This window comes from Globicephala melas, chromosome 7 (genome assembly GCF_963455315.2).
Source record: "Globicephala melas chromosome 7, mGloMel1.2, whole genome shotgun sequence".
NCBI classification, from domain to species: domain Eukaryota; kingdom Metazoa; phylum Chordata; class Mammalia; order Artiodactyla; family Delphinidae; genus Globicephala; species Globicephala melas.
The window spans coordinates 72,000,910-72,014,377 of record NC_083320.1 but is presented as its reverse complement, the minus strand read 5'-3'; the positions used below and the strand labels follow the sequence as shown (position 1 = coordinate 72,014,377).

The 13,468-nt window shown below is 42.3% G+C and overlaps 1 protein-coding gene across 4 annotated transcripts in view; it reads left to right on the top strand.

The window, feature by feature from the left end:
- The window catches only part of TANC1 (tetratricopeptide repeat, ankyrin repeat and coiled-coil containing 1), a 229,561-nt gene that overhangs the window by 96,768 nt on the left and 119,325 nt on the right, over positions 1 to 13,468 (top strand). For all 4 annotated transcript variants that reach the window (XM_060302398.1, XM_060302396.1, XM_060302397.1 and 1 more), the window contains one exon: positions 5,187 to 5,387. In XM_060302398.1, coding sequence (XP_060158381.1) covers positions 5,187 to 5,387 — 201 coding nt within the window. The remainder of the gene's footprint in view (positions 1 to 5,186; positions 5,388 to 13,468) is intronic.

Sequence of the window (13,468 nt, the reverse complement as noted above, 5' to 3'; positions counted from 1 at the left end):
CAAAGTGCCTGAAACCCTGTCCTAACACATAGTGTATCTAAAAAAGCATTTATTATGTTAAAGTGCACCCTCCGGGGCTTGGGAGTGGGAGTGTTTCTGAGGTCATATACATATTCTTAAAGCTCAGAATCTCTTGCATGGCAACATGCCTTAAAGGGAAAACTTTGACAATTAGAGAGGAAATGCCAGTCTGTTTACTCATCTGTTTTGGAATAAAGTACATTTGGTTCTGTAACCCTTGAGTATTAAGAATAAAACTGTGAGGATAGTCTTTACTGAGCTCTGTTTAGAACCCACTTGGAGTTCTGAAGACAAAAGGATAAACTTGTCCTATTGACCAGATTTTTCTGTACTCTGGAGTTAGCTGCTTTGTTGCCTCTCAGCAGTATTGTTTGAGAATTAGTCATGACTGTGTGAATAATGTTTTGGAAAATTGCTTTCTTGGATACATTAATCTTTCTTTTTGAAAATGCACATTAACAATCAGCTCTGGCTGGGTAGTTGGGGAGATCCTATAAGATGTAAAGCGGTTTAAAGTGCTTTCAGTTGCAGAGAGAAACTTCTGAGGGTTTCAAAAATGATACTGGATCTTGCGGGAGGAAATTTTTTCCAATTTTCTAGGTTTCTGTAAATATATATGAGTTATATGGTCATAAAGCCTTATGATGGAAAATATGTTTAAGAAACATGAGAGCACTCCCAGGCAGGGACTGCACAAAAGAAGCCCTAACACATTTAATGCCCTAGTTAAATGTATTGCACAAGTCCCGTTTTCTGGAACTGGATAAACAGAACATCTTTTCTCTTTCTATTCTAAGCTTCCATTCCCCCCTCCTCCATCTAGCCACTTCAATGGCACAATAAATGGAAATCTTACTTCCTGCATCTGCAGACCTATTTACCTGAACGTCTAAGCTCACCCTTGCCTTTCTCAGATCTACTCTTTTTGAAATGCAGTTTTACTTTCATCTCCCTGGCTTCGTTGCCCTCATTTTTTTTTTTTAAGCCTTCCTTAATCCTGCACTCCATGCACTTTAATCTGTAATGTTGGACATTGCCACTCTGCATAGCCGCCTTTAAACACTCATCATCTCCCAGGTTCGCATTTTCTGCCATTATGAGTTTAAATCCCTGTTCACAGCCTGTAATAGTGGAAAAAATTAAAAAAGAACTGTTATCACAAGCTATTTCTGCCAATTTAAAAAGCCTTATTGGATGGCTTTATCCCCTTTGATAATTCTATTATCTTTGCAAACTATGACTTGGATTTAGTTTTTGCATGTGTGAGTGAGTATATATGTATGTGTATTTACTTTTATTTATTACATATATTCGTATGTGTATTTATATTTATTACAAACAGGAAGAACCTTATACCCTCATGCCCTTTCTGGTCTTTTATTTTTGAAACTCAGAGTTGGTGATTTTAAAATAAGAAAAGGTATGTGTGTGTGTATGTTATGTATATGAATGACAGAGACTGTGTGTGACCTACAAAGCCTAAACTTTTATAGCAAAAATGTGCTGACTCCTTTATAGAATTAACTCATTCAATAACATGTCTATTTTGGGACTTCCCTGGTGGTCCAGTAGCTAAGACTCCGTGCTCCCAGTGCAGGGGGCCTGGGTTCAATCCCGGGTCAGGGAGCTCTATCCCACATGCCGCAACTAAGAGTTCACATGCCACAACTAAAGATCCTGTGTGCTGCAACTAAAGATCGCACGCAGCAATGAAGATCCCACGTGCTGCAACTAAGACCCGGCCCAGCCAAGTAATGTTTTTAACAAAATAAAAACATGTCTATTTTGAGTACCTCCTTTTTTTTTTTTTCTTCAAAGTTAAGTTCTTAAATGTGTCGAGTAGTGAGTATGTTAGAGCGTGAGTCAGCCACTTGGGGGGATTTTGGAAGTTCTAGCTGTGACCTTCCTCCTCACGGATAACCCCCATGCCCTGGCTTCTTGTCTGAGAACCTGTGTGATTGGACTAGGTGCTCTCTGAAAGTGAAAGCACGTTGGGGTGGATGTGAGTGTCCATGATGAATCAATGGGAAACACCTGCCAGAGGAACTGGAGGAGGTAGTTGATAATATGGTTTTCCTACCCTGGAAGGGATGCGTCGTTCTACCTGGCCTGGGCATTTCTGCTGCAGCAACAGGAAGGGGGACTGAGGTGTATTTCCCATCACTTAATTGAGGTGGGGAATAAAATAGGTCACAGTCAACAGAAAAACATGTATTCAAAGCTAAAAGAAATGTGCTGGCCATGCTGGTTGTTGCAGTGAGATGTTTTTAATTCCTCTTAAACCTCTTTAAGCATCTGTTGAGGAATGTGAAATCAACTGGAGGATTTCTGGTGTCATGTTGCCTAGAACCAATATTGTTTAGTCCTATGGATGCCCCAGGAGACTTTCACTTTCTGGCACTGGCGTCGGCATCCTTGTGATGCTCTTGGACTGACTTTGACCTGAACCCCTTGCCTGATGCAGTTAAAGCACCAGACTCCGGAGTGCTGTCTCCAGCTTCTAAGCCGCTGGATCACCCACTTCTTTGCGCCACCTGCTCATACATAAAACTCCTTTCCCTGCTTTGTGCCTTTCTGATAAAAGGAAGTTGGAAGTTAGGGATCTGAAAAATAAACCAACAGAACAGCATGTTTGGGACTGATATTATGGTGAGATGTCAAAGTAAACTTGAAATAGAGATCCTTCCTCCCCAAACCCCACCTCTAAGTCCTGTTTTATTGCAGACCACATAAAATCAAAGTGCTGGAGCACAGCTGCTCCGAAAGCTGAAGGTCTTCATGGTTATGGCTTTCTTTGGAAACTCATCCCCACCAGACTTGCAGTTAATGAAAATATTTGCTTTGCTTGATGTAAACAAAGTTTATGGGCAGAATTTGTAATTAGGAAACTCTTTAATTCTCTTTTACCCCTCAGTCCCCAATTTCTCTTGTGTCACTGAAGAATTCCAAGTATTTAAGAAAATAAACCCTCTCTCAGTAATGAGCTCATTGTTTTATTTCTGATGTTGTCATAAAAGATGCATTGCTCCCTCATTTTGTGTCCTCATCCAGATTAAGTGACCTGAAATCTGAGGTTTGTTTGTTTTCGGTCAGAGATACTCGTGTGTGAGTAGGAAAAGACAGTGCCTTGTCACAGCGCCTGCTCCCATCAGGCCATCCCATAGCTATTTGGGTACCCAGGTTGGTGATTTAGGCGGTGTAAGGGCAGCCACAGGGCAGGGTAGCTTTCTTCAAGCCACATGGAAAACCAGTGTCGCCTCTTCAAGGCCCCCCACATTCTGTGTGTGTAACTCCCTGGGGCTGTGGGCTGTAGCCTCAATGCTTTCCAAGTTCTCGTCTGTCTCCTAGGGTTTCTTGTGACACATCCAGGGATCAGATGACCAGACACCATTCTTGTAGGTACAGCACCTGCTTGCATTCCTAGATGAGACGGAGGTGGTGGTGGGGACTGGTCATGAGAACCTGATATTGGACCAGAGAAAACAACTGTCCCTTCAACTGTCCCAAGTCTCAGTATGGTGGACCTTCAGCCCCAGTGGGAGTTGGCATTGTGGTGCACCCCCTGTTCTGCCTTAAGATCTGTTTCCTCGGCAGACTGTTGAAGGGGCAGCAGCTAGGAGGCTTCACGCCCTGGCTTAAGACGCCAAGGAGGAGGTTTTTGAAGGATTTCAGGCTTGTCCATGGTGGCGTTAAGAGATTAGCTCCTGGGTCCTGGGCATTGGTGATGATGGTATCCTACAGTGCAGGCTCGGGAAGCAGGGTGGGCAAGGGTTGTAAGAGGACCAGAGTGGGAGACACTGCAGTTCACTTGGACTTAGGAAGTAAGGATCTCCATTAACTCCTTCCTTCCTGCTTCCCTCCCTCATGGGCAGAAAGTCAATTTATTTGTCTTGGGTGTTGACATAATGTCCTTGTTTTTGAAAATTCTAGTGAGAGTTTCCTGGTAATTCTCGTTGTTTCTTCAAATGTCAGTCATTTGGATATTTAGTTTCCCAAGTTTATTAAAACCCCTTCAAGCATAACTGGCCCAGCTGAGACTGAAATTACCTTTCTGATGGTGCCAACTTATGCCTTGCGGAACCTGTGGCTTTTCTGTTCACAGCTCTGCTTGTTTTGAGTTGCCTTTGAAAGCCATGCATGAGCCTGTTTGCCTGTTTTAAATGCCCCCTGGTCTGTGGTGGGGGTAACTCTCTACTTCACCGTGCCTCCTAACATGAAAAACAAGTACAGTGATGCCACTGGGAACTTGACAGTTGGGGTTGCATCCTTTTTGAGTATTGTACACAAAGATCTGCAAAAATTGAGTTCCCACTTGGCTAGACAGACGGTTTAAGTTCAAATCCAGGCCTCGATTTTTCAGAGTCAGGAAGGCGTGGTAAACTTTCATCAGTTGGATAACTTTCATCAGAGAGAAAAGTTTGCTTGTGGAAAACTTTCTATACCTTTCCAGTTCTGCTGTATATAATTCAGAGCTTAAAGATGCTTTTTTAATCATCAGGAAAATGATTTACCTCTTCTTCTTGCAGCATCTCAGTTGCTTCTTTGTATATACCTGGGGGTAAGGAGGAAAGCATGTCATATGAGTACTTGAGGACTGGCTGTATTTTTTCAGAGGTGCTGGTCCTAGCCGATGTAGTCCCTTCCTTGTGTCCTCTCTACACTGCAATTGCCTCCTCTGTATTTTTTTTTTAAAATACGTCTACCACCCTAGAATGTTTAATTTCCCCCCCTTTTTTTTGCTGCACCACGTAGCTCGCAGGTTCTTAGTTCCCCAACCAGGGATTGAACTGATGCCCTCGACAGTGAGAGAGCAGAGTCCTAACCACTGGACTGCCAGGGAGTTCCCTAGAATGTTTAATTTCGCTACAGTAAGCTTGTTTGTCCTTAAGTTCATTTAGGGGTTGAATACTGAGGAGAACCTGCTTCATCAGTGAGCCACGGTTCCAGTCTCATGACTAAGGGTTTGGGCTGCTTGAGTTGTAGGATGGTGGAGTCTGTGCCATGCGGAGTATGAAGTGAATGGGATGCAAGAAGAATCTTAAAAAAAAAAAAATTCCACACACACATATGGCATATGGGAATTCTAAGAATGTAGTTCTCAGGAATTAAATTCGCGTCTAGCTATCACGGATGGCCTAACCTAAGGTTTTCTCTCTCCACTCCAGGAGGTGACTTTGGTCTGGAGATTTCCCCTCCAGTCCTGCCCCCTGGCCATGGTGGTGAGTTTTCTGTGAGCAGCCTTCCAGTGGCAGAGGACGCCTACAGGGTGAGCTTGGCCAAAGGTGTCTCCATGTCTCTGCCTTCGTCACCTCTGCTGCCTCGACAGTCTCACTCTGTGCCATCAAGATCAACCAAAAAGTCCCCAGGTAAGCGAGCAACAAAACAGCCCCCGAGCTGCATGTATTGGAATTAGGCAGAACTAGTGCTTGTACCTTCTGGGAGAAGGTTTTTTCTTTGTTACGGTAACTTCTCGAAGAAGGGAATCTTCAAAAAAAAAAAAAAAAGATGATTTGAATAGATTGATTTCTTTAGTTCAACCTATATATAAACTATTTTGATTGCCCAGGCTATAGTTTTACAAAGATTCATGTTATCAATATTAACCATCAGTTTTGTTTTCTTGTTCACAAATTAGGGAAACGCTGTAATCTAAATTCATTGTGGTATGTTTAAAGGTTATGGATTTTGGCAAGTGTAATCCGACCACAGTCTGTTTATTACCACCCAGCGCTATATACTGATGTGTTTCCTTGATTACATCATCCAGCATTTGAGCAGCTATAAAATTTAATTGTTGGTGAAAATTCAGACTTGTAAAGGGGTGGAACAAGGGACTTATGGATTACTTGTATGAAGTATTTTGGCTTCCCTTATTATTACCGACTTTTTGCACTTAACTTTACCAATAAAAACTCAAACATCATTTAACTTTAATCAGGTGTGAGGAAGGCCTTTCCAAAATAATGATACACGGAATCATAAAAGTTCTTTGATCTTCTTTGAGGTTTTCTGAGTATTTGTTTACTGAGGGCAAGATAAATTGGGGCCTTACTGATCATATGCCACTGTAAGAATTGGTCACATTTACACATAAACATGTTTGGAATTGATCTAAGATCTGCTCTGGGACTGTGAAATTGGTATCTGTTTTTCTAATCTCCTGAATGAGTGTATTACTTGAGATGTTATAGGCATTATTTCTGAATCATTTAGTGGATATTTGCAGTTTATGTGGGGTAAAATTAAGAGCGCAAACCTTAAGCTCTGAGTGTTAGAAATGGTGCTGTGAATTGGTGAGTGGCCAAAATCTTTTATTCTAGAACTTTCTTTGGACAACATTGTTTACAATCCAGTCATTAGCTGGAACTTGGAAACCTCTTTGGTATGAAGTGATTTCCTGTGCCAAGGAATCTGACCTGTTTATCAGTATTTGGGGAAATTCCTGGAATGTCCTTTCTTCTTTTTGCCCTCCCCCTACTGCTATATCTCTTTGTCAGATTTCTTCTCTTCTTTCAAATTCCAGTTCCCACACTGCCTCTTTTGCCGGTTAGCCCACTGGAATTACTCCTTTTTACAAATTGTGCACAGCATTTTACTTTTATTCTTATTAGCTTCATCATTTGTCCTTTTTTCTTGAATTAGTGTGTATGTGCTTCCTATGTCTGATGGTTGAGGATGGGCATGATGTCTTCTCCAAGTATACCTCATCTATATAAAACAGATAATAGAGGTTTCCCTCCTATAGTCTGTGCTACTGTAGATGAATTGATGCTGCTTGGGCCCTAGGATTGGCCAACACCTGAGAGACTCTGGGGAATACTGCATTTCAGGTATAGTTTTATTAATAAAAAAATCAGTGTTAGTTTTAGTGAGACTTCAATCTTTAAAAATTTTTTTCCAGCTTTCCTGAAATATAATCAACCCATGACATTGTAAGTTTAAGGTATACAATGTAGTGATTTTATATATATATATATATATATATATATATATATATATATATAAAAAATATTACAGACTGATTACCACAATAAGGTTAGCTAACATATTCATCACTTCACAGTTACTATTATTTATTTTGTGGCATTTTAGGGGGACATCAGGTAGCAATGAATGGCATGGCAAGCTTGGGCAGAGTGGCAAGCCAGAAGAGTCTCATTTAGGCTGCAGGCACACCTGCAGAGAAATCCCTGACAAGGCCTCATCTCCTCTGTCCTGACCAAATTAGATATCTTTGGTTTTAGAGAAAATATCCCAAAGTTTGTTTTTCTCCATAGGAATAAATTTATGTCTGCTAAGGTCTTTGCAAGGCCTTATGAATAGAAGGGAGTAGTTAGCTCTGCAACATTCAACGTTTTAGTGGGTTGAAGGAAATATTCTCCATATTAGATGCTTTTGGTCCAAATGATAATTAAATACACTAAGCAGCTTCCTCTTTGGTGGGGCAGTGTTTGTGGATTGCCCAAATTTGTACATCAAATTAGTGTCTCACAGTGTTAATTTGGTTTCATTATCTTGGTAATTTTAATTCGAAAAGGAAAATTAAAGGCAGAGGTGCTTGCTTAAAAATGGCAGTGACTCAGGATGCATCAGACAGTAAACAATGTTTTTTCCAGTGTCGAACACACACAGATTTCTGTTTAAACCATATTGTTGGAAAAGTATCTAGAGTCCTAATGTTCTACCTGCCTATAAAAATAGTTGACATACGGTTGTGAACATGCTCTGGATTTTAAAATAGCCATCTATTTAAAAAGCTAGCACTGTTGTTGCTAATGATACAGTAAATATGGTGTGTGTGCAGAGCCCATAGTTAGAGACCCGCCTCCGCCTACCCCACCTCCTCTGTTTTCCCTCCCCATCTGGCTTTGCTTCAGGAGCACATCATCTTTCAGCCCCAGCTCTGAGAGATGCTGACTTCTGTTCTCATTTGTAAGATTAGATGCCTTTTTCTTTTGTTTAAGGCAAAAACAAAATGAAAAAAACTGCACCAAGAACCAAACCTGTTTTACTTGTTTGGGTAGAACGTCTTCACTAATTGACGCTAATCAAGAAACTGTTGGCCCGAAACTGTTATTCTAGCAAAGGTCAAATACTATAAACTCCTGTCACAGGCACTCAGCACAGCCTGCATTAATAATGAAAGTTTGTATGCTAGTATACTTGGTGATTGGCTCCTGGGCCATGGGAACTCGGGACCAGAGAAAACGTCGTTAATGTCGCAGTAATGTGACCCTGCATTTCACATGACTTGAGTTTCTTACGTTCCACTTACATTGCTAGTTATTATTTTTATTTACTCTCCTTCCACCTTGCTCCACCTTATTTATATGTTTTTCACTGCTAGTCGGAAGATTCAGTTTCCTGAGTACTGTTTCACATCTTTTGTTTTTTTCTAAATGAAACATAAATTTTCTGATGAAAACAAGGATCAGTATCCATTAAGTAGTGCTGTGGCTGGTGCAAGCCTTTTTGGGTTAAGAATTCATTAATATTTGTAATGCATTCTTTGGTCTCCGAGAGAAGAGCAAGCCCATTTCCTGTGGATTGTTTATTAGTAATATAATTTGTTACTTTATATTTGGATTACATTTCCCAGATCACTTTGGGCCCATTATGGATCAAAAGGAGGCACAGAGCAACCATTTAAAACACTGAATGGAGTAAAACAGCAGATGGTGAAAAGTGGGTGATACTGCTTTTCTCATCCTCGCATATGGGGAGGCTGGGTAGTGCTGGTTATAGTCATCCCCCCTTATTTGTGGTTTCTCTTTCTTTGGTTTCAGTTACTCGTGGTCAGTGTCCAAAAATATTAAATGGAAAATTCCAGAAGTAAACAATTCATAAGTTTTTTTTTTTTTTGGCTGTGTCGGGTCTTTAGTTGGGGCACGTGGGATCTTCGTTGAGGCACATGGGATCTTTTGTTGCGGTGCGCGGGCTCTTCATTGTGGTGCGCGGGCTTGTCTCTAGTTGTGGCCTACCCAGCCTGGCGGGCACCAGGGCGCGTGGGCTCTGTAGTTGGTGGCACGCGGGCTCTCTAGTTGAGGTGCACGAGCTCAGTAGTCGTGGCGCGCAGGCTTAGTTGCCCTGTGGCATGTGGGATCTTAGTTCCCCGACCAGGGATCAAACCCGCATCCCCTGCGTTTGAAGGCGGATTCTTTACCACTGGACCACCAGGGAAGTCCCAACAGTTCATAAGTTTTAAATTGTGTGCCGTTCTGAGTAGCTCACGTGATGAAGTCTCGCTCTGTCCTGCCCAGAATGTGAATCGTCCCTCTGTCCAGTGTGCCCTGCCCATTAGTCTCTGCATAGCCCCCTCAGTCATCAGATCCACTGTTGTGATATCGAGGTGCTTGGGTTCAAGTAACCCTTATTTTACTTAATAAAGGACCTGAAGTGCAAGAGTAGTGATGCTGGCAGTTCGGTTATGCAAAGAGAACGGTTTGTAAAGTGTTTTCCTGTAAGTGAAAACGTTCTTGACTTAATAAGGAAAAAATCATATGCTGAGGTAGCTAAGATCTATGGTAAGAAAGAATTTTCTATTCGTGAAATTGTGAAGAAGGAAAAAAATGTGTGCTAGTTTTGCTCTCGCACCTCAGACTGTAAAAGTTATGGCCACGGTATGTAATAAGAGCTTTAGTTAAGATAGAAAATGTGTTAAATTTGTACAGTAAGGTACTTTGAGAGAGAGGCCCCATTCTATTTTATTGTTAGTCACTGCCGTTAATCTCTTACTTTGCCTAACTTATAAATTAAATTTTATCATAGGTATATATGCATAGGAAAAAACCCTATAGTATACATGGGGCTCAGTACTATCAGCAGTTTCAGGCATCCACTGGGGGTCTTGGAACGTATGAGGGGAGCTGCTGTATTTGCATCTCTGCCATCTCCAGTCCCAGTTCTGTGTCAGTTGACAGAGCTGATGCAGCAGTTTTGAAAACCCCTCTGGCTGTCTGTTTCTTTAAGGGAAAAACCTCAAAGCTGACAGGCTGTAAAGTGGAAATCATTCTGCCCTTTGATTCTTGGACCATGAATTAATGTCCACCAAGGCCCTCCTTCCCTCACCCTGCTGGAGTGTTTCTTGTAGAAAATTTGGAAATCCCAGTGTAGAGACAGAACTATGCTTAGTGTTTTGATTTTCTAGTTTTTTTTTTTTTTCAATCGATTCTTCCTAAACCCAGGACCACACGCACTTTGCCATTTTTCACTGAATATTATATCATGAGCACGTTCCAGTCTGCTTGAAGAATTTGACATTCGATGTCCATTGTTTCAATATTCCGTAATTGATTTTTAACTAATTTCTGGCTGTTAGATATTTACATTATTTTTCAGTTTAAAAAAATTGTAGCGTGAGCCAAGGTATTTTGTTTTTGCTATTAAATGCCTATGAATTTTTAATTTTATAAATGTATTTTATTTATTTTATTTTTGGCTGTGTTGGGTCTTCGTTGCTGCGCGCGGGCTTTTCTCTGGTTGTGGTGAGTGGGGTCTACTCTTTGTTGCGGTGTGCAGGCTTCTCATTGCGGTGGCTTCTCTTTTTGTGGAGCACGGGCTCTAGGCGCGCAGGCTTCAGTAGTTATGGCACGTGGGCTCAGTAGTTGTGACGCATGGGCTTAGTTGCTCCACGACATGTGGGATCTTCCCGGACCAGGGCTCGAACCCGTGTCCCCTGCACTGACAGGCAGATTCTTAACCAATGCACCACCAGGGAAGCCTGAATTTTTAGTTTTAGATGTGATAAAATACACATAATAAAATTTCCCATCTTAACCATTTTTAAATGTATAGTTTAGTCATGTTACATACACTTACATTGTTGTGCACCCAGTCTCCAGAACTCCCCATGTGAATATTTTTGTTCAGTAACTTTTACATACGTCTGATCTCTCAAGAGTAGCAGGTTCTGGGAAGTGGAAGTATTGCAGTAAATGGACTACATGTTTTTTTTTTTTTTTTTTGGTACGCGGGCCTCTACTGTTGTGGCCTCTCCCGCTGTGGAGCACAGGCTCCGGACGCGCAGGCTCCGCGGCATGTGGGATCTTCCCAGACCGGGGCACGAACCCGTGTCCCCTGCATCGGCAGGCCAACTCTCAACCACCGTGCCACCAGGGAAGCCCGATGGACTACATTTTTAAAGATTTAAAGATTCTTGGTACATACTGCCCAGTCACTTTACAAAAAGCTGCATTGATTACACACTCCCGCCAGCGTTCTTTGAGTGCCTCCTTTTGAAGTGAGCATCTTCAGGGGACAGTCTTGAGTGGATGGGCTAGTAGGGTGCTTCGTCAGGCCTCGTTGTGGACCACTGAGAATCAGCAAGAAGAGGCTGAGAGTAGTCGTTCTGTAACCCTCCTCTTTTGAACTTCCCTTCTGTCTGCGCTTCTCAATTTCCAGTTTTTCTTTCTTTCCACGGTACTATGGCCAGGGAATTATCACAGCTGAGTCAGATCAAGTTCATAGTCAGAACCACACTCAGCTGGCTTGCAGTTTTAGCTACTGCCGCAGTCTCTGTTCTGTGTGCGGACCTTGGAGGATCACAGACAGGTTGGGGTTGGCAAGGCCTCTAGGGCACAACCAGTCAGGCCTCTTTGCAGATACGGAAGCATCATTACGGAACTTGCCCCAGTGTGCAAGTTAAGGTAGAGGCTGCCCTAAGTCCAGCCCCCTGCCCTGCCCTAGCACGTTCTCCTATGCCAGTGCCAGTCTGCATTGTTCTGTCTGCACATTGCTGACACATGAGCTGTAGGTGACATGGCACTGTGTTCTGGTTGCATGCCCGGGGGGAGGCTATAGGCTGGAGGTTGTACACACAAGCATCTGTGAGGCTTCTTCCTAGGGAGGTGGAGGATAGCACGGGGAACACACAGTCTCAGCACAGGTCTGCTGGAAGAACCAGCTAGTTCTCAGTCCTGCTGTCACCTCTGAGTAGTCAGGTCACAATCAGGGCTCTGACCTTCAGCAAGGACGGTTCCTCCTGCTGTGGTGAACTGGACAGCTCTCTTTGTTTCCTCCTGCAAACTTGTTATATGACCGCCTACTCCAAGGAGCCGGGCGGCCCTGCCTGTACCTTACTGCTCCATGCAGCCGTGACCAGGACACACATACTTTGTTGTTCTGTGCTCACACACAGACCTGTGTGCATTCGGTTTGCTCCACTGTGAACTTAAGGACCTTTGAGTGCCGTTAATTCTCCTGCCTGTGACTCCTGGTTCACCCATACACGATTTGGCTGTACCATGCGATCATACCCAGGAATTTTAAAGAAGACTGCTTTAAAATTTAAAGCAGCCCTTTAAAAAAGGGTCCTACCTTCAGAGATGCTGATTTAGTGCATGTGAGGTATGGCCTGGGCGTTGGGATTTAAAAAAAATCTTCCCAGGTGATTCTAATATTTAGCAAAGTTTGAGAACTTTGGTAAAGAATATGTGATTATATGATAAAATTCCTTTTCAGTGAAGGTAGATGTAGGTATTTGTTATCTTTATTTTTTAAATTTTAGAATATTTGTGGAGAAAAATTCATTACAAAAATGTACAGAACAAGGTACAGTAAATCTTGGTCCCTTCCACCCCGTGCCACTAAAAAGACAACCATTTCTGACGGTTGAATTTCTGGGTTTTTTCTTTCTTTATTTTATTTATTGGCTGCGTTGGGTCTTTGTTGCTGTGCGTAGGCTTTCTCTACTTGCAGCGAGTGAGGGCTACTCTTTGTTGCGGTGTGTGGGCTTCTCATTGCAGTGGCTTCTCTTTGTTGCAGAGCGCAGGCTCTAGGCATGCGGGCTGCAGTAGTAGTGGCACGTGGGCTCAGTAGTTGTGCCTCATGGGCTCTAGAGCGCAGGCTCAGCAGTTGTGGCACACGGACCTAGCTGCTCCGTGGCATGTGGGATCCTCCCAGACCAGGGCTTGAACCCTTGTCCCCTGCACTGGCAGGCGGACTCTTAACCACTGCGCCACCAGGGAAGTCTGGTTGAATTTCTTTCCTGCCTTGTTTCTGTAGTGAATAAATGATAGTATTTGTTCACTCCCCCTAGCATCGTACATGTAAGACGATCCCAGTTTCCCACTAAATAAAGAACATTCTTACATATTAATATTTAAAAGCCTCTTTATATTTTCATTGGATAGGCTTTAACTCTAGGATTACTAGTTGAAAAGTGTTTTGATTAATGTTGTGAATGGATTATTACATACTTATTGGTCATTTGTACTTTTTTCTTTGGGGAATTCTTGTGGTATTTGTCTTCTGTTCTACTGGGGCAATATAGAGTTCTTACTGAATTACCACAGCTTTCTTGTTGTTTGTTTTAAGGCCATCAGTCATGTATGTTATTCAAAAATTTTCCCAGTTCATGATTTTCCATTAGGTTTATAGTGTTTTATGACTCACAAAAGTTTTTTGTTCTTTCAATTCAAGTTTACATATTTTTCCATTATCATTTATC